Here is a 20,379-nt window from a genome sequence, read left to right as displayed (position 1 = left end):
CTTCATACATTGTTACGAATGTAGCCTTTAGAATTGCTATTGGAATCTTATATTGCACGTTTTCTGTTTAAAGTGTTTTGGTATTTTGTTGGTTTTTTTATACTGTCAGTTTGTGAGATTTTTTCTTGTTCCAAGTATAGCATATAACTTTCTGTGGTTTCAGGAGAGCTTGACTGTTTCATGTGGGAGGTCCAATGCAAAAGGTTAGAAGTCTTGCAATTTGCAGCCACTACAAAGCAAAACTTCAATCAACGTTGCTGTTGAGAGGTTGTAATTCCATAGAGTATCTGCAGGTGTGAAGAGTGAGCCAGAGAAGCTGGAAGTAGTACTTGGTCAGAAAGAAAAAGTGGAATTTCATGATACTTATAACAGTCAGAAGTATAGTCACTTAATTGTTGAAATAATACACATTTTATAATAGAGGATTTGAAAAGGAAAATGTGCAGTATTATGAAAGACTAATAAAAACAAATATTAGAAAGGAAGTTACAACCCTGAACCATGGTTACTCTTCTTTATAACAGTGTGGTTTGTGCCTTTTGACCAGTTTGAATTCAGACAGTGCTGAGAAGGTCCTAAAGATTTTATATGCATCACAAATCTCACACATTCTTTGAGTCATATAATCCAAAAAGTAGTCTTTCAAACTAGCAAAAAAATTTGCTAGTTACTTCCTCTTTGTACTTGTCAGTATTTTTCTTCTGTGCTTGCTTGCTTGTAGTTTTGATCTGATGGGTATGAAGACCTTGTAAAAGAGTCAGCTTCTCTTTGTATCTGTTCTCTGTGGAGCTGTTTGTAAGACCCATTCCATTTTTTGCTTCTCTGATTCAGTGTGAACAGTCCCACCTAATGAGAGAGCACGAAGATGTGCAGGAGCGAACAACGCTACGCTATGAGGAGCGAATCACAGAGCTGCACAGTATCATTGCTGAATTAAATAAGAAGATTGATCGACTTCAGGGAACAACAATAAGGTATGGAAAGTTCTTGAAAATTCTGTGCCATGCAAAAATTGATGCAAAGCATGGTGTGAATTACGCTGTAAATATAAGTTGGTCATGACTCCTAAGTAGCTATGCTTGTTACAGCTGGTGCTTAATAGCTGCTCGTAGTAAAGGTAGTAAAGTATCATCTGAAGGCACAGAAGTGCTGCACTGTCAATGGCAAAGTCATGTTCTGCTCAACTTAGTGAGCACTGCAGAGCACGGCGCTGTGCTAAGTTTTTTATTTTTTAGCTTAGTATACATGCAAAGAAATGAAGTAAGTGATAGCCATAGTTCATAAGGGAAGATGTAGCCAATCAATCTGCACCTTGGCTTTTCACTTTCTTCTGTGTCATTCTGTAGATATCTAAGATGAATGAATCACTTCTAATGGGAAATACAGATCAATTGGATTTCAGTAGATTCAGTAGATGCTTTGCATCTACTTATAGTTGTGACAAAACCAATTGTATAACTGTTGTAAAATAAGCTTTACACTTGACTGCAGATGGACACTTTTTTTCTCACTTGAACTAATAGGAGAAAAGAGCTTGTTAAAAGTTTAGCTTTTGGGGATGCAGGTAAATCACACAAATGTGTGGATTTTCTACAGAGTATCCAGTTACAGTTGATGCCCTTGTAGGTAAAGTTTACTGGATGTGTATAGCAAATTTTCAATCAATTACTGGCTGAATAGGTTTTTATATTTGCTTCATTTCTTTTCATTGTAAACATTTCTCTTAGCATAAGTCATTACAACTACTCACTTAACCTTTCATAAAGAAATTATTACATGCAAAAAAAGCCGCAATATGTGTTGTACTATAAGAGAAAGTATCATCATGCATGTATACCTTTACAAGAGAAGTAGTGGAATTATATGGTGTTAATATTATATGAAAAAATAAATGCTGTAAACTTTGTGATGGTTATAAATGGTGATGATCATGGTAAGATATTTTCAGGGAAAGATTTTCTAAACTGATAGTCTATCTCAGAAGAAAAGCCCATTGACTCCCTTATTCATTTGTGCTTGCTACCTCTGCGTGTAAAATTTCTTTTCATCCCATTTCAAGTCATCTTTCTTTTTAGCATGAGACTGCCCTTCCCACTCCCCTCTATTCCTCTGGTGAAATTTTATAAACTGCAAAGACCAATTGAAAAATGGAATCTGAAGTGTGAGAGCTGAATAGATATTTTTGCTTCAGTAGCAGAAAAACACTCTGAAAATTGAGAGAAATTGTACATGGAAGAGAGATTTTTTTTTGGTGGAATCTCTGTGGCAAGTTAAATGTCAAATATATATCAAGATTTCCTGATGAGACCTTGCTGCTATTTAAGAGAGTCAGGTCTACCCGTTTCAAACCAGGTGGGTAAGAAAGAGATGACCCAGTCTGAAGCTGAAGGAATGCCCCTCAGTAGCTTCTTTCATTCGTGTCCAGCTAAGTTGTGCATTGAAATAAAGCGCAATTTTGTTGAACATCAAAACTGCTTGTGTTCAGGCAGGTAGGCCAAATGGACAAAGATTAATCAAATACCAAATAGCATTTTTAAAAAAGCAAGTCACTTCAGATTTTACTGTTGGACTAAATGATCTTTGTGGTCTTTTCCAACCTTAATGATTTTGTGATTTTAAGTAAGGATGTTAAGACCAGATAGATACTGTGTTTAAGTGTATCTATAAAAAAGGCAGTTACAGCATGAGCAGGAAAGTGAGGCATGAGAACTGAATTTGATACAAAGTGCAGGTTGCTTTATGTGCAAAGTGCATTAGTTACTCTTTTGGGGTGCAAACTTTTGAAGGCATTAAGAGTAATACTATGGCAACAAATGCTGAACTATTGCTGTGCTCCACCTCTTTGGTTTTACCATATGAGAGCTCCTTTTTGCTCAGACAGCTAAGGGATCCACCTGTTTTGATTCACTCTTGTTTTACTAGTAAGAACAAAAATATTTATTAAGTCAGTGTTGGTTTTTTAATTTCCTTAATGAATGGAATACCCTGTTTTCTGTGGCTATCCAATTTAGTGTTTAGGGTGTGGAAGAGAAATATTTTTGCTAAAAATGTCATGCATAAGCAGAATTGGAGAGATTTCTTTGTTTGTTAACAAAGACTGAAAGAAATAAAACTAATGCTTTTTGCTGCTACTTTCTGTAAATTCAGCGTGGGATTTTCTTTGTGTCACCCTTCAGAAGCTGTTCCATCCCACAGAGCAGGGGTTGTGTAATTGCTGTCACTGCTGAGACAGATGTGACTCACCACACTCCACCCTTAGCCATCAGGAGTATGAGCACCAAAGCTGGAGCAACGTGGCTGTTTCCAGGCCTTGGTACTTAACACTGTCTTGCTAAATCAGATTACAGGAGGTATTTGAGTTTTTCATATGACTGTAGGACACCTGCATGTAATATCAAGAGGAGGCTTTTCTTGTGATACCACAGCATTTTGGCTTTCTAGAAGCAGTTTCTTGATGTTACTTCAGCTGCAGAATAGATAAATGTTTCCCTAATGCTAACACAGATCATTCAATATTTTCATGTGTTGTTTTTAGGCTGTAAATATAAACTTGGGTGAACTGCTTCTTTATGACATTTTTATGGTTCTTTTCAATAAAGAGAAATATCCTGGAAAAAAGTTAGAAGAAAAACGGAGTTTCATGGAGAGTTTTCATCTATTCTCCTGGCACTGTGTTATCTTTGAATTTTTAACTGTTCGTTTGAATGTGAGTAGTGTCCTCAGAAGGAATGTAGAATGTAAGCAGAAAATAGTGTTTAAGTTCAAATTAAGTATTGCAACAGCCTGAGGAGTCCTGGAAGATTATGTAAACTGGTTGGTAGTCTCCATTCCTAGATGTTCTCTATCTCTGTCTCTCACTCTCTTTCTTCCTACCCCCAACTGCCTCCCTCTCATTTTTTTTCTCCTTGTGATAACTGGGGGTTTTGAACAGCTTAGAGCATAATAACTCTTGATAACATGGTTTAATAAGGCCAGGCCTAGAAGAAAGCTTAATTTGCATGTTGATATCTGTGCCTCTTCCCGGATATATTCGTTGTGCTGAGCTTAGTAGCAGTTACCTTGTATTTTTTTGTGTTTTTTGTGTTTTGTTTTTTTTTTCCCCCCAGAAACTTTCAGGATTATTCTAGGTTTGCTAGCCATTTTGTGGTGTAAAACATTCCACGTGTGTGATCACATAAAGTTAGCTGCTGCTCTTGCATTACATTCTTCCTGCATTCCTAACAAGAATGAGGTCACCATGGTTGTGGGAGCAAGCCAACATACATTTGAAGTTTTCTCATCACCCTTCTGCTGCTCTGGACAGCTCAGCTGGTTTGGAAGCCTAGCCTTGCCAAAAAAAAGAAGAAAAAAAAAAAAAAAAGGGGGGGATGCACAGCTGTAACTTTTTGCATATTAAAGCTGAGAGAGACTCACCTGTACTAATACTGCAAATTAGAAGAGCCTCTTACTTGCCTGGTTCTTTATGTCTGACACTGACAGAACTTGCCCACCACCTGTGGCAGATTGGTTACATGATGGTTGATGATTTGGAGCAAAAGAACTCCAAATAAGAGGTCCACTGGCATGGGTACTTTTTTTTCAGTTGAGCTGTCTGGAGACCTAAACTTTGGCTCTCTTTTTTCTTGGAAAAATACAACTGGATGGCAATGTCTTGGTATTGTTCTCTGGTAGGAAGAGAATGAGGAGGGGTGGCTAGTATGTTATTTTTAATATTAAGCCACAATTTTTGGCCAGACAGACTAAGGCTGTTGAATGGAAGAGTATATGGTGTTTCGTATGAATATAAGGTGCATGATCTTACAGAGCCTTTACCCTTCTACTGAGTGATGCTAGCTTAAAATTCCTGATAGAGTCAGCTGGATGCAGGTAGCAGTGTTACTCCATGCTTTTTCTATTTCAGCTTGTCATAGGAGAATGCTTTTACATTTGTTGGTTCTCTTTGACCAATTACAAGTTGTACTTACTTTTTTTTCCTCTCAAAGTGTATACTTACAAGACAGCAGAGCCAATCAAATGAGGCTTTCCAATTGTAGAGTTGTATTTTAAATGTTTGGACATAAAGGGTACGTTCAAATAATACTGGGGTGTGGAAAGGATTTACAAATTATGCTGTAGTATGCTAGCATGGAGTTACGTTTACATTAAAAGTGAATACTCCTGACTTCACAGATTTTGAGTAACACCTTCTGTTCACTCAAACTTGTTCTGAACTGACTTTGGCCAGTGACTGGCAGTTTTCTTTAGGTGTCAGCTGTCAGATGTGAAGTTCAGGAAAAAAAGAAAGTGGAGAGATGATATTGTTTTCAGTTCTAAGCTAGTGACTCTATGAAACAGACATATACTTTTTTTTTTGTTTGTTGGAGCCTGTTAGAGATTATTTGAAATAATCTTAGAAAAGTTGGTAACGCATTGCTAACAAATGACTTGTTCAGACTTAAGGCTTTTAGCCTGAAATAAAACATATTCAGAAAAAAAGATTTTCTTGGAGTTAATGAAGAAGTAGAATGAATAGACCACAGCATCACAAGCAATAGCAAGAAATGAAATGGTACTCATAATCATACATACCCAGTGACCTAGAGATCTGATTATAGTTTTTAGTTCTAGATTCCATTTAGTTTGTAGGTGAAAGCTACTTGAATTCAATTCAAATAGCAATATTGGTGTGATGGTGTTGGGCTCAGCAAACAATACCTCAGACCCAACTGCACTGAGGTGACTCCCATATTATCTGTAGTTTATTGCTCTTTGTTTACAGATGAACTAGTTTAGACAGACCTCAAATGTGTATAGAAAGAGAGCAGTCAATCTTTGGGTTGCAGTGCTGATATACCTGCAGAATTTTGTTTGAGAGTCCTAGAATGCATTACAAATATTTGTTCAGTAAAATGGTTGTTTAAAAACTGCTGACATCTGAAGTGTGGAACTATTGAATGTTTGCAGGTGTGACAGGAATACCGGCGCTGTGGAAGAATTCTGCAGTGGTGCAAAATGATGCCAAAAATTGACTTTTTCTTCTTTTTTCAGCATTTGATATTTGATAAAGGTTTTCTCAACACCTGTTCCTTTAATTGCAGTCCTTGATTGCATATAATGTGAGGAAAGTAGGAAGTGCATACATATCTGTAAGAGACACTTTTTTGTTCCACAACTGATCCCAGGCTAATCTATGCTTAGAAAAGCTTGATATGGACTTAATTGCCTCCAGCTAACCATTATGTTCTGGAAGTGGAGCACCTTTAAACCAGAGAGAACAAATGCCTTCTTTCTCCAGCCAGGAGCTAGATGATGGCAGTGGGAAAAGAAGCAATAAGGTGGCTGTGATCCTTCTGTCTTATGAGTGGTGTTGCAGAAGTTCAGTGAGTAGCTATAAGGTGTGAAAAACCTTGTCCTTCCAGTGCCATTGGGGAACTGCTATCCCATTTTGGAGAAAGGGAAGTCTGAAATGATATCTTCTTACTGCCAACTAGGAAACGATCATTTTCAGCTTTGTATTGGTTCAGTAAGTACTGATAACCTTATGTACAGTGTTCTTTCTGTTCTTGTGCGAGCATTTATGGAACCCACTTGGTGCAAACTTTGTGATATTCCTGAGTTGCCACCATCGCTGAAATGCATTGAAGCTGATACTCAACTCTGTACACAGTTCTCTGTAATTCACAGGTTCACACGGATGAGCTGTGGAGACACTTCATTTTGTGAAGTGACGGCTGTGCATAACTGTCTGGAATGTGGCTTGTCTTTCATATCACTGCTGCCACTGCTGAAAGGCACCACCCACTGCCTGACTCACTGATTGATCTCCATAGGCATTCAGCAAGAATCAATGAATGTCAATGGGTGCCATTTTTTCTGCATGGAGGAATTCAGTGATGTAATGGAATATTGGTGGGAAGGTTCAACCTTTTCTGACATACTACCGTCTGCCTCTAATGGGCCAACATAATAAAATCAGAGGCATTACTTCTGCGGCAGTCTTCACAGTTCTCTCACTTTCTTAAATGTATTGTGTAGTATCTTTAAAACTTTTATTTGATCTAAATCTCAGCTTTAACCAGCTGACCTTTGTATTTTGAAATGCTTCTGATAAGGTCTGGATTTCTTTGCACTGAAGCAAATGCAAGGAGTAGAAGAGCATTATCATTTCTGTAAAATTACGTTTCAGTATCTTAGGAAACCCTGTTTAGGTTGAGTAGACTTGATTTGTAAATTGTTACTTCTGCTGCTTTGAGAACAGACTTTTTTTCTGTTAGTGTACTATGTATTCGCAGGCCTTCGTCTCTGTTGTTTCTGCCTGGCAAATCCAGACAACCCTCCAGGCTAAATCCTGCAATATTTCTGCATAAAGCACTCATCACCATGTATCTTACACACTGCAGACTTACAGTACAGATGCCCCTCCTATATGCAGATCCCCAGATAGCTCTTTGCTATTTCTTACTTGTTCCAAATCCAGACAGTTCTGTTCTCTTGGTGTGTTTCTTATCCACAATCCTGTGGAAACTGCAGCAGAATAAATCTCTGCATTTGATTTAAAGATTTTAAAAAATGTCTGTTTTCTTACTTGTCAGATGGACTCCGCACCTGGCTAAACTGGTGTTTTTCACATATTTAAAATATGTATGTTAACGTCAAAAGAGTTGCTGTGGAAATATTTTTTAGTCCAATCAGCAAGTGGATCAAAAGAGAAAATGTTCACAAATGTTCTGAGGCAAAGCTATTGTTCATTTACTTATCTTCTTCCCTAGTGCTTTGAACTCTTCATATAGAGACAGAAGGGGAAAGCCCTGATTTTTTTTAAGGTGGATGGATTAGCTAAAGTCTTCTGTGTCCTAAATAATTTTGGTAGAACTGTCTTGAGAGATAGCTTATAACCTAGCTAATTGAGAGTTTTTATTCTCCATTAACTTGAGCAGTTTTGTACTCATTCTCTTCCTTTTGAGAAGAGAAACTGAAAACCTACTTCTCCCCAGGAGAATTTGATATGTATGTGTATGCCTTGCTTTTCATTCAGGCTGATGGCATCCTTCAACGGAGGAGAAGACCAAATTCTGTTATTCCTAATCAACTATGTGATCAAAGCAACTTGTGCTCATTACACATGGTCTGTTGAGGAGTTATTGTAGTGCAGTGTGACTCTTCCTTGCACGTGTTCTTGCTTGCACTCATTTCCACTCCTTGTGTCACTGTATGGTAGTCTGGAGTAATAAGGATTGGGGTTTAAAGAAATGGAAACCGGGTATAGGCTGCTCTAAATCTGTGCTGTGGGAACAGCCCAATTAAAGTTGCTTCGTGGTAGCAGATGTAAAACTTTCTCTGAGGCTGGACAAAATGCCGTTAGGGTTGGATTATATCAGAGTTGCATATTTACTCAGAGGTTTTGATTTCTGTCTTTGCTGTCTTGTCCAGGGAAGAAGATGAGTATTCAGAGCTGCGGTCAGAGCTCAGCCAAAGCCAGCATGAGGTTAATGAAGACTCACGCAGCATGGACCAGAATTCTGTTTCGGTACCCGAGAATCAGTCCACCATGGTCACTGCAGACATGGGTGAGTGATACTTCTTAGTAGACACAGAATTACAGAGTATCACCTCAGCCTCCTCTGAGCTGAACAAACCCAGGGACCTCAGCCACTTGTTGCACACCTTACCTTACAGTCTGTTTGCCACCTTCATAGCCCTTCTTTGGATGCTCTCTGATAATTTTACGTCCTTCTTAATGAACGCTCATTGCAGAAAGCCATCCTTTTTTGTAGGAGGAACCATAGTCCTAGAAATGCCAGCCAGAACATGGTGAAGAAGTAAACGGAGGCTGTGTTAATCAAAGCAAATGCTGATAGAAAATGAAGTCTAATAGTGTACAAGATAACAATGCTAACTCTAGGGATTCTTGCCTTTTTTCTGTGCATAGACTATCTCCTTCCTGTTTTTTTCTTTCAATATTCCTTTGAAAGTAAATTCTTTGGGTGTGGAAGTACTGAAATACATGTTGATATATATTTTGCCCCTATGTGTTGGGGTAAAAAAAATCATAACCTTGTATTTGGCCTTGCTTACTGCCCTAACAAAGTGACCCTCAGTGACTGAATAAAAACTGTAACATGTCATGATAGAGTAACATAATTAGATATGCTGCTCTACTGTTACTGGTAATAAAACAGCAAGAGCTAAAATATGAATGCTCCTCAGTATATATCTTGCAGAGTTTCTGGAACAGTACTGTAGAAATAATACACAGCAGTAAAAATGCTTGCCACCGTTTTTAATAAGGTATAAGAACTGTTGATGCTTTTCTGTCATGTGATACATCACTTGGATACTATATGATCAGTAGCTTCTGCAAACTCTTAACTAGTAAGTCAGCAGTGTCAGCCAGCACATTTGAGAGACAGCTTACAGGTGAATTCTTTTCTCTGTCTTCTGTAGGGTCTATGTCTCAGCTGTTGCCAGATGTGAGCATCATAATGTCATTGAATGTATCAGGCAAAAGACTCAGAAAAACCTGTGAGGGTATAATCAAATCAGAATAGTAGGCCCTGAATGGCAAAAAATAACCAAAAAATCGCACCATGTAACATTTAAAATTAAAAATGTAGTTTTAGCTGTAATGTCAAATTTTAAAATTATAAATCTTAAAATTGTGTTTTTCAGAGAAATATTTTTTAAACTAAGAATATTCTGTATGTATAGGGAGAATGTTGCCTGTCAGACTGGAAGGAGCTCATGATTGCAATTAATGTGCGTACTGTATTTAACCCTGTCAATTGTTGAGGAAAGAATGACAGATTGTAAGGGTATACCATTCAGAAAAGGAATGCTTTTCTGCATCAGATATGTCATGGGCTAAAGTTTGTTCTTTTCCGCATGACTCAGTATTGCAATGTAGTATTCTGTTTTGTTTTAGATAACTGTAGTGACTTGAATTCAGAACTACAGAGAGTGCTGACAGGTCTGGAGAATGTTGTCTGCGGAAGGAAGAAGAGCAGTTGCAGTTTATCGGTGGCAGAAGTGGACAGACATATTGAACAGCTCACGACTGCCAGTGAACACTGTGATTTAGCCATTAAGGTAACAGTAATATTAGGCTGTAAGAGTGGTGTATTTACTGCATGTGTGACAAATGTTAATTTTCTATAGAAATGACACCTCATATCAGAAGTCAAAGTACCTCACAGTAGTCAATCCTAGTTCATTTTATGTGGTGGACAGGTACATCTGTTATACATTAGATTTTCCAAGGTGCAGAAGGTACTTGTAGACTTCTCAAAACAGAAATGCATTTGCCTTATCCTCTTTTCACAGATAAGAAAAACAAGGACTCTCAGCAATTAATTTACTTTCTGAAGGTTACCCAGCAAATTAGCCGTTATTTGCCTGAGGTCACTCAGCTAGTCAGTGACTGGTAACTGACAGCACAATGTAGAATACGCACTGAAACTTGAAGATAAGATGCTGTAAATGATATGTAGGTTGTGTCTTTGCTGTATTAAAATACAAACCTAATACATAAAACAAAAGCATGTTATGGTATATTAATTCTGAGAAACAAGTAATTCAATTCATACTTGTGTTTCTTGGTTTTTTTATGCATTTAAGATAATAATAGAAAGGAATGCCTGATCTGACATGTAATGGGATTGTAATTCAGAACCTGAAAGCAATGGAGTAGTAGGTTTTCATGTATGGAGAAAGAGGTGAACACATTTGTGTCAGGTGGAGAAGCATCAGTGACCCAGTTATATAGAAACAAAACTATTAACACTTTGCTTTTGAGGGAAACCTGTGACCGTTCTAAGCTGCTGAGTCAGGCCTTTGGCATGCTGCTGGGAAAAGTCCCCTCAGCTCTTGATTGTGCTTGAGGAATTTAATTGCCTGTAAAGAAATCAATGTTGAGTAGAAGTTTGGAGAATGGGTATGTATGAGAGACATTCTGACTCCTGTATATCTTGAGAATGGTCTTAAAGCAGCTTATTTGAGTGTCTCAGAGGATTAGGATCAATACTTTGAATGTTGTCAAGCATTTTCTGGAGTTCTCAGAAGTATGTACTCATGAAGAGAAAGATTGTGGATCTTAGAAAACAGGCAATGATTGGTCTGAGAGACACAGAAGTCTCTCTTCCATTATTTACATTAAATGCTGTGAAGCTTTTATCATTATGAGTAACTATTGGCAGCTTCTTCCTGTCACAAAGTAGAATTTTTTTCTTTTCACATGATGTCTACATACTGCATAGCCATTGTTGGACCATGAGGGGAAACACTTTTCCCCCCACTCCCTTTTCTGTAGAGACTGGAATTGTTTGTGTTAGGCAAGTGATTGCATGCAAAGGATATTAACCTTTCAAAAGGTAAGAATCTCTCTGTCATTCTCTGATTGTGATCTTGGGAAATGTATCACTGACATGCTTAATTCAGCAGTACCTATATGTTGAAGTCCCTCGCCTGCAATTCTACCCATGGCTGCAGATTGTTTCTCCTTTCCTTTTTCCTGAACAGTTACAGATCTATAAGAAAGTCTCTTTAGGACCAGCTGGTCAGTGCTTCAGATGTTTTGAAAAGTAAATAACAATCAAGTCTGGGAACAAGTACCTACTGATTAGCAAACTCTTAAAACATGGTAGCTACATTGGGTTGAACCAAAAGCCCATCCTGCCTGGTAGCACATGTCAGTGGAAAAACTGGTTCAAGCAGGACGTGCATAGCATGTCCTTCTCCTTACTTCAGAGATGTTTCCAGCAAGATAAGGTTAGAAACATCTTCAGCAAAAGGTTGTTTTCGTGTTTCATCTTATTTCTTCTGTGTTTGTACCTAATGTTTTTAAAACCTGTCTGAATATTTGGACTCCATAAATGCTAGCAGGAATAAGTTCTACCCTTAAGTTCTACCGTGTGGAGAAGTGCTGCTTTTTGCATCTTTTAAATCTGATATTGCTGATGTTATCTGCTAGCATACCTGTAGCACAGAACACGTTGTAAGAAAAGCAAGGCAAAGAGTGTTGATAACCATGTCAGAGACAACACTAGATTTACCATATGACTTTCTGACCTGTACTCAGAACATTGCATCTAATTCAGTCTGTGAAATCAGTCTGTTAATTCGATCTGTTAAATTACACCTGAATTTATTTCTTTTGTAGCAGCATGCCTGTTAAAAACTTACCTGTTACACTGCTTTGAAGAAAAATGAACAGCATGATATTTGGGCAGATAGATCCGTGTGCAACATATATGGTTTACTTATGTGGAAGATGAAACATGTTGGTTGTCAAACCATAGAACTCTGGCAATAATTTAATCAGTAAAAGGATATTGGTCACATCAAGATGAGAGAGCACAGGCGCAAGCAGAAGTGTCCCTCTGCTTTATTAAGGATTATAGGGGAGCCTTCAGTAGAAGGGCTGTAAAATCTTCTGATTTATTTCTCTGTTCCCTGTGGGAATAATGTACTCAGGGTTGTGGGGAAGCAAGAATCTTTTCTTTTTTTATTCTTTCTCTCACCCTTTTTGTGGGATTGCTCATGTTAAGAAGGGCCCCGTGTCTGTGCCCCACAGGCCACACACAGGCTGCTGCTTCCTGAGTGCTACCCAGGCAGGGATACAACAAATGCGGTTGCTTCCCTATGGCAGGTAGTCATTAATTTTAAAATGTTTTGAGATGAATTTACAAGGACGGCTGTCACTTCTGGATATTATACAAAAATAATAGAACAAATTTGCATTTAAAACATCCTTTTGCTTTACTGTGGGTCAGCATTAAATATTTTAATAAAATGGTTATCCCTCATAACAAGCAAAAGAAGCCAAATAATGGTGTTGCGGGTTTGGGTGTGTACGCGTAATTATATAGTTGCTTGTTTCGCACTTCTGTACCATTAATCTTGTTCAATTAATTTACTTCTTCCTTTTTTTTATGATGACTATGTTTTTTCAGACAGTAGAAGAGATTGAGGGTGTCCTAGGACGTGACCTTTATCCAAATCTGTCCGAAGAGAGATCTCGATGGGAAAAGGAACTTGCTGGCTTGCGGGAAGAAAATGAGAGCCTCACTGCCATGCTCTGTAGCAAAGAGGAGGAGTTGAATAGGACCAAGGCCACTATGAATGCTGTTCGTGAAGAAAGGGACAGACTGCGTAGAAGGGTAAAGCCTTAGAACTGTCTGCATACACACTGCATAGATTATTCTGTGTTTCAAGGGAAAACTAAGTAGTCCTGAGTAATTTTGTCATGAGAACATCTTCCTGTATGGGCTTTAAGGTGTTCTGTTTTTAAAGCTGAGATGTGTAAATGACAGAGCTAAGACAAAATTGAGCATTACTGAAAAAGCGTATATGATAAGCAGCTGAGCTGAAGTCAGAAAGCAGAAAGTGTGTGTTAGCAGGAATTCTGATGTTCATCTCCACTGAAGCATATGTAACTTGTCCATAGAGAAAGCGGATGTTAATTTAGTGAATTTTCCTGTGAGGCATGTTTTTTCCTGTTAACAACAAATATTGCTTTGTTTTTGATGGAAATTCAATTTGTGATTAGGCAAAAGAAAAAGAACAGGATTCCTGTCACTGGGTAATAATTCTCAAAACTGAACAATGCAGAGTCCCAGCCATGTTCTGTTTCCGTATCTACATTTTATGGTGCTGCAGTATCAGATAATGACTTTGTGCTTTGTATGAAGTCTGTAGTACAAAAACTGGAAATTTGTTTACAAAAAAGTAGATAAAGACAACATGACCACAGTACCTGTTACTTTTAAAGTAAGTTAACTTAATCTGCAAGATATAATTTTGTTATTAAAATACATCTGTTTAAGGTTTATGCTCAATTTGAGTAGCAGTTTAGACCACCGCACATTGTTAAAATTACTGAAAGTGTTATTGTTCACCTAGTGTAGTTACTATACCATTTCAGCATGAAGCTGCACTGATTTTCAAATACCAGGATTGAAATTACCTTTACAAAATCCTCTCACGTCTTTTAACACTAAAAATGCCGTGTATTATGAGGGAAGAGCAACAATCTACTATTACGTTAAACAAGATAATTTCCAACTTTGGTTTTCTAAAATATATTTCTGTTCTATACCAGAAGTATGAATTGGTTTCAGTCCTGACTTTTTTGGCGTTTCTTTTCACAGGGAGATAGTACTCTCCTCTTTAGTTACAAAAGTAATATTTACATATTTGGTAAACTATTGTAGGATTTTTATGGGGAGGAGAAGTTTGTGCTTGTGAAATTTGCTTACAGAAATGTAGGTACTGAGATTACAGATGATGCAGACGAGTTTTGGGATATCATGCAAAGAAAAAATACATGTTTCTGAGGATAGAATTAGTAGAAAATTGATTGAATTTTGGGAAGTGTGGAGTGTAAATTCATGTGCTTAAAAGCCAGATTAGAAAAAAATTTATGGCTACCAGGAATTCTTCAGTTTAAAAAAAAAAAAAAAAAAGAAAGAAAAGAAAAAAAAAAAGGAAGAATTGTTGTTTGTACTCAGTGGGATTATCCTGTGAGACATTTGTGCATGGCAGCAAATGCTGTCTTATGAAGTACCAGGTCAAATTTTTCCAGTAGATATTGGAAAGGTCATTATACTTTCTGTTAAAAGTGGTGAGATCTGATCTGGAGTATTTTATGTATTACTTATCTTCTTTGCATAAATAGATGTAGCTTAACTGTCAAAAAAAATGTAGAAGAGGATATTAAAAATGAGAGATTACTTGGAGAAGTGACTGAAAGAGACTGTCTTGTTTAATCTGGCAGAGCAAAATCTGTGTTTCATTTCTCATGAGTGCTAGAGAAAGCAAGTCGGAATAGACAATTCAAGCTATTCAAGCTCACAGACAAAACTGGAGCAAGAAAATGTTAATATAGACTATTTATAACTGCATTAGGCTAATTAAGTAGAAATTAGTCTATGGGGTGTCTAACACAAGAGAGCTGTGGTTCTGAAGAGAGTGATGAGTAAGGATAGAGACTACTTTGAAAATAGAGCTTAAAATATTGAAGATATGTTTGTGTGATGAAAGATACAACTGTGTAGATACTGATTAAAATGAGGATATTGGGATTGCGTCCAAAGAAAAGCAAAAGCCTGCTTTTAATACAGCAGTTTTAATTCTAGTGATAGTTTAATTATCTGTGTAAAACTGTGGTGTTTTGTCTGGTTGCCACTAGAACAGAGGGCTGGGTTAGGTGATGAGAAAATCTAATTCTGTGAATGTGCATGATGCTTGAAATGATGGTCCTGTATTGGAAGTCCCAAGTATTTGTGGAGATACACGAGTACTGGCTATATTACAAAATTTATGCACTATTTCCATCGGGCCTAGGAATGAAAGGGCAGCATGTTAATGTTGATCTGGTAGTTGCTGGTCTGTCTCTTTGAACTGTTAGTGTGGATGCTGCCTCTATGTAATGTGTGTCTGCTACAGAAGCATCTCTAGTGAATATAGGATTTGAGAACTCCAACCTGTGTGGTGTAAGCGGCTGGCACAGCTGTCAGATGGTAGCAGCAGGGCATCAACTATTGACTGGAACTGTGTTCAGTCTGTGGTGTGTGGAGATGGTGACTCTTGAGATGCTCTTTAATGATTCTGAGCTTTCTCTACTGGTATGGCAAGCCAGTTTAGTTTAAGTGTTCTTTTTGTTTGTTTTAAACTAAGGAAGTTCTTCTTGTACAAATGGGATAGATGACTTACCCTAACTTTCTGATAGATAAAGAATTAACGCTGGATTGGCACATAAAATATGGCAAACCATGATCAGGCACAGCTGGCAAGTTTTCTCAGTTATTTTCATCTGGTTTGCATCTTTCGATGACTTCACTGAAATACGTTTTTTAATATCGCCCTGAATTTGAAGAACAAATGGTTTATTGCCGCCGCTGGGGAGGTGTGTTAATGGCATATGACTTCATCAGCAGCGCTGTGTAACTTTGTGTCCATAGTTGCAACAGCAAATATTTTGTTTGACCTGCTAAATATTTTCTGTATGCCAGCTGAACTCAGAGTCACTCCAGATTATTTCCCTGGAGAGCAGAGAAGGAGATCCAACAAAAATTTAGTTATTGTTCTCAAATTAAATTTAGGAGAGTAAGCTGAAGTTGACCAGATCAATAGGTCTGTTACTTTAGACCAATGTCTGTAATCAGGCAGAGTGCTTTCAATACATTTTTCTCAGGCTTGTTGGAGATTTAATTTAATTAGATACTTAATGTGCTCAGTTAACAGATTGTACTGCTTTCTAGAGCAGTAGCTATGAAACAACATACATGAAGAGTTTGTTTTTCATGGTCTTTAGTAAATGAGGTAATCTGTATTTCTGTAGGGCACCTGCGCTGTAGCTAATTTTGTTACACTGAATTTTATGTTATCTCTGTGTGATATTGCCGAAGTAAACATAACATTTGTTTAAGTCTGGGCTAGTCAGACCCCTGAAAACTGTGATGTATGTGTATATTACTGAATTCAGAGTAACGATAAAATGAAATGCAGGGGAACTTCTGTACCGGCTCATGGAAATAGTATTAACTTAAAACTAGAATCAGAGCAGTGCAATTTAAAACTGCTGTGTATAATAGCAGGCTTAAACGATAGTAGAATTAGTATTTGTGTTCTCAGAACCTCTTGTATTACCATGTGAGTCAGATGTGCAGTCATGTGCAATGTATAGCATGTAACCTTCATCGTGACTGTGGAATAAAAGATGAGAATTTCTGCTGGAAAAACAAACAAAAAAACTAGTGCAGTTTATTCAAATGCTTTCAGTTGTGATGATTTCTTTAATATATCTGCTCCAAACTAACCAGAAAGTGCAGACCTAATATTTTAGCTGTCTTTAACTTAAGAGTTTAATGAAAATATAACCTAGAATGAATTAGAAAACTTAAGTTTGAATGTGCCATCCCGCACATTAACAAAGCTGATGTTATGGGCACTTAGAGATTGTTATAATCTTATACAACATAAGGTGATCCTTGAGCAATTCTGTCATCTTGTCTCTTGGTTTGCAGAAACGTGCAGTAGTAGTCAAAACCTCTTCTCAGTTCTGCACCGTATTCAGATGCACGTTATTTGTTTACACAGGAATATCTTTGTTATTAAGAAGCTAGAGCTTTGCATCTTTTTCCAGGTTTGTATGAGTACTTAGTGGTTAATCTAAAATTAAATGAGGAAAAGCCTGAGATAAGCTGACTGCCCTCACTTAAGTTTGTTTCCAGCTGTATGCATGCCTGGATCAGAATGCTCAGTATCGGAGAAGCCTGTCTTCACATCCATGTCGCATCCTTAGTTTTCTTTGCTTTGCATCCTTTATAGAGGTGCTGCACCCGGATCCTTGGTCAGCAAGAAGCAGTGTGTGAGGGACTCCTATCAGAAAGGTGTCAAAGGCTGTAGACAACCTGGTAACATCTAACCCAGAGCACTGCAGCTTATTCTGCTGCTTAAAAAGCCCCTGTGTATAAATCTTGATAGCAAACCTTGCATAGATGTATGTGCCTGTGTGGTGTTCTTTTTTTCTGCTCAAAGGAATTTTTCAGACTGTGGATTTATTTTCAGTCCTCGCTGAGGAATCAAGCTTCCAATGACAGTTAAATTCTTTCACATTTCTTTGTAAGTTCATCCCTTTTTATTGGAGGCAGGGCATTTACAGAACGTATCTAATGTAGCTGATGATGACAGATCTGAGCTGATTCAGCTCCAGAGATTTCACTGAGGAGATTGCCTGAGAAGTAGTAGGAAATACATCTGTTATGATGTAAGCTGATGGCAATTCAAGACTACTGTATTCAATCAACCACGAAAGGAGATCTGTAGCAAATCAGACTTCTTGGTCCTGATACTCAGGATTCTCCTCCACAAATCTGTAGCACGCATGTATAAAATGGAAAGTGAGAGAGAGATGTTAACTTCCTGTACTTTGTTGTACTTTATCTTCACCCTATTAATAGCAGGAAAAAAAATTGAAGTGATATTGAAATGCTGGGAAAAAATCCTATGTAATTATGGAAGGGGTTCAAGGATACTGAATGGTGAAAGAGACAGGTCACAAGTAAGGTAGAATGAAAAGAATCTCATGCATACCTCTTACTTTGTTTAAGAACAAAATCAACAGGTGTCCTTTGAGTATGGAAATCAGTAAAAACAGGCAGTTTGTATCTGTGCTTTTTACTTAGAGTATGTTAAGAAATCATGATATTATGAGTATGCATGTGTAAAATACAAAGACTAGAAATAAGTTTCTTAGACTCATGATTATAGACAAGCATGTTCCACTAGAGTAGTTCTTATAATGTGCTGTTCATTTCTGTGAGCAAGTTCCACTTGCTTCTTAATCATTATGAAGTCTTTCCTAAGTCCAATGTTTCTGTAGCACGTCAGCTCCTTTTTTATTCTTTGTTTGCTCTCTTTTTACTTAGTTTACAGGGCACTCACAATAAATTTTGCTTTTTCCCTTACTTCCTACTCCAATTCTCAGCATTCAAATAAAATTTTAAAAAAAACAACAATTGCAGCTAAATTCAAAAAAGTAATACATAAAATTTGAAGTTATGTGAGTTCGTATCAGTTACTTCAGACAGTGTTTGTTTTGACTTACCTTGGTAACTATCAGTTTCTCTGAAGTTTAATGACTCTTGCCTTGTGCCTCAATGCCCTTTCTGCTGTGGTGTCTTTTGTAATGCTTTGGACTTCTTCCAACTACTGGAATATCTTCCTTTCCCCTTTCCCTCCCAGTTGTGGTTTTTATAAGTATTGTCTTAGATTTGTATTTTCTGCCTCTGGCTGCTCCTCAACCTTATTTCTTCTGATCATATAATACAGTCTGCATGTCTACCAACTTCCATCTCAGTTTGGAGTTTGGGGACTTTATGGTAGCTTAGATATTCTCTTGATCTTCCTATCTTTAAACTAAACATGGTACAAAGATCTGTGATTTTTTTTGTTTTCTAAAGTCCTTCCACATTATTCCTCCTGAGCTTACAAATCCGAATTTTCTGTCTTTTAGTGGAACTGTTTTGATTTTTTTGTTTTGTTTTCCAAATTTATCTTTGTTCTGTCATGGTTTCATGATTTCTCTTATCAGTATTCCACATCATAACCATCATGTTGTACACTGGGAGTTGAAGACTTAATGCTCAAGTTCCATGGACTGCCGGTATTTCTGGGTACTTGGTTCCCAGAAGAGAAGAAGAACTACATACCCCAGAGGACTTTGCATTTCTGTTCAGAAAGAAAGACAAAACTGTTTACAGATCACAAGGCGCCTCTTTTTCCCTTTCTGCTTATCCCGGCAGTGTGTGCTCCCTAGCTATCTCACCTTCAGCATTAGAGTCAGGCCTTTGGTTTTTGGACACTTTGTCTCTTATTTTATTTGATTTATTAACTTCAGTTCCAATTGTATTGTATTATATTGTGTTATCCTGCATTCCAGTATCTTATTTAGTTAATTAGCTCTCCTCCTCAGACTGTTGCTGCTGTTTTGTTTTTAGGCCCATCTCCCTGCCCTTTCCTTTTTCTCCTTTCTTGGGGCATAGGTCTGTGGGTCTCCCTGCCCCATTTCTCATGGAACTGGGCTGAACCAGCCCATAAACCATTCACTGGATTTTTCCAACTTTGTGACTCGTTTCCTGTAAGATCTTCTGTTCCTCTCTCACCAATTTCCCAATGTTTATTGTGTCTTACATGCAGTATTGTAGTTTCCTCTTCTCTACTGATACAAGTAATCTTCAGAATAGTTTATGTTGTAATGGTGACAAGATTGAAGATGAAAGATGTGGCGATCAGACAATTTTTAGTCATGCTTTTTCAGCTAGTCCTTACATTAACTCACCAATCCAGAAAAGATACTGCTTCTTTTAAACTCTTTTTTTTTTTTTTCCCTTGGTTCCTGTTCTTTGGTCTTTATTTAATTTCCATATAGAATTATTACTAGTGTGGCAAAGTACATTCTGAGGAGTTGGTATGTGCTGCTGTATTTATGAGTAAGATTTTGGTCCAGAAATTGTTACCTGAGCTACTTCTGGGTAGTCTGGTGAGTGGATCATCCCATCATGAGATCCTGATTCTATTAATGTGTGGATTGTGAGACTAGTGATTTTGCAGGTAAAACAAACCTGTGCTGTTATTCTACACAGAATTATTATCTAGTACTCACTATTGCTAAAATTAGTGTAGTTATTTGTAGCAGTTAATTCAGCATCTAATTTCTCATATGATGGCCTGAATCAGTAAATACATCAAGAAAGCAGACAGCTTATTCATACCTTTTTAAATTGTGTTTGCTTCTTTGATATGGTATTAAAGCAGTGACTTGCATAGATTGATAAATGCACCATCCTCTGTGTTTTCTTCTATAAATGCTCTTATGAGCAAAGCTTTGCCTGGCTATAGTCT

At 37.5% G+C, this 20,379-nt stretch overlaps 1 protein-coding gene across 3 annotated transcripts in view; it reads left to right on the top strand.

Annotated features, from left to right (window-relative positions):
- MCC (MCC regulator of Wnt signaling pathway) overlaps nt 1–20,379 on the top strand; it is a 197,812-nt gene that overhangs the window by 137,298 nt on the left and 40,135 nt on the right. For all 3 annotated transcript variants that reach the window (XM_085214547.1, XM_085214548.1, XM_085214549.1), the window contains 4 exons: nt 832–974; nt 8,410–8,546; nt 9,902–10,065; nt 12,927–13,133. In XM_085214547.1, the coding sequence (XP_085070673.1) occupies nt 832–974; nt 8,410–8,546; nt 9,902–10,065; nt 12,927–13,133 (651 nt within the window). The remainder of the gene's footprint in view (nt 1–831; nt 975–8,409; nt 8,547–9,901; nt 10,066–12,926; nt 13,134–20,379) is intronic.

This window comes from Meleagris gallopavo, chromosome Z, assembly GCF_905368555.1.
Source record: "Meleagris gallopavo chromosome Z, MGAL_WU_HG_1.1, whole genome shotgun sequence".
NCBI classification, from domain to species: domain Eukaryota; kingdom Metazoa; phylum Chordata; class Aves; order Galliformes; family Phasianidae; genus Meleagris; species Meleagris gallopavo.
Note: the sequence above shows the minus strand (reverse complement) of the source record. Positions and strands in the feature narration are given on the sequence as shown.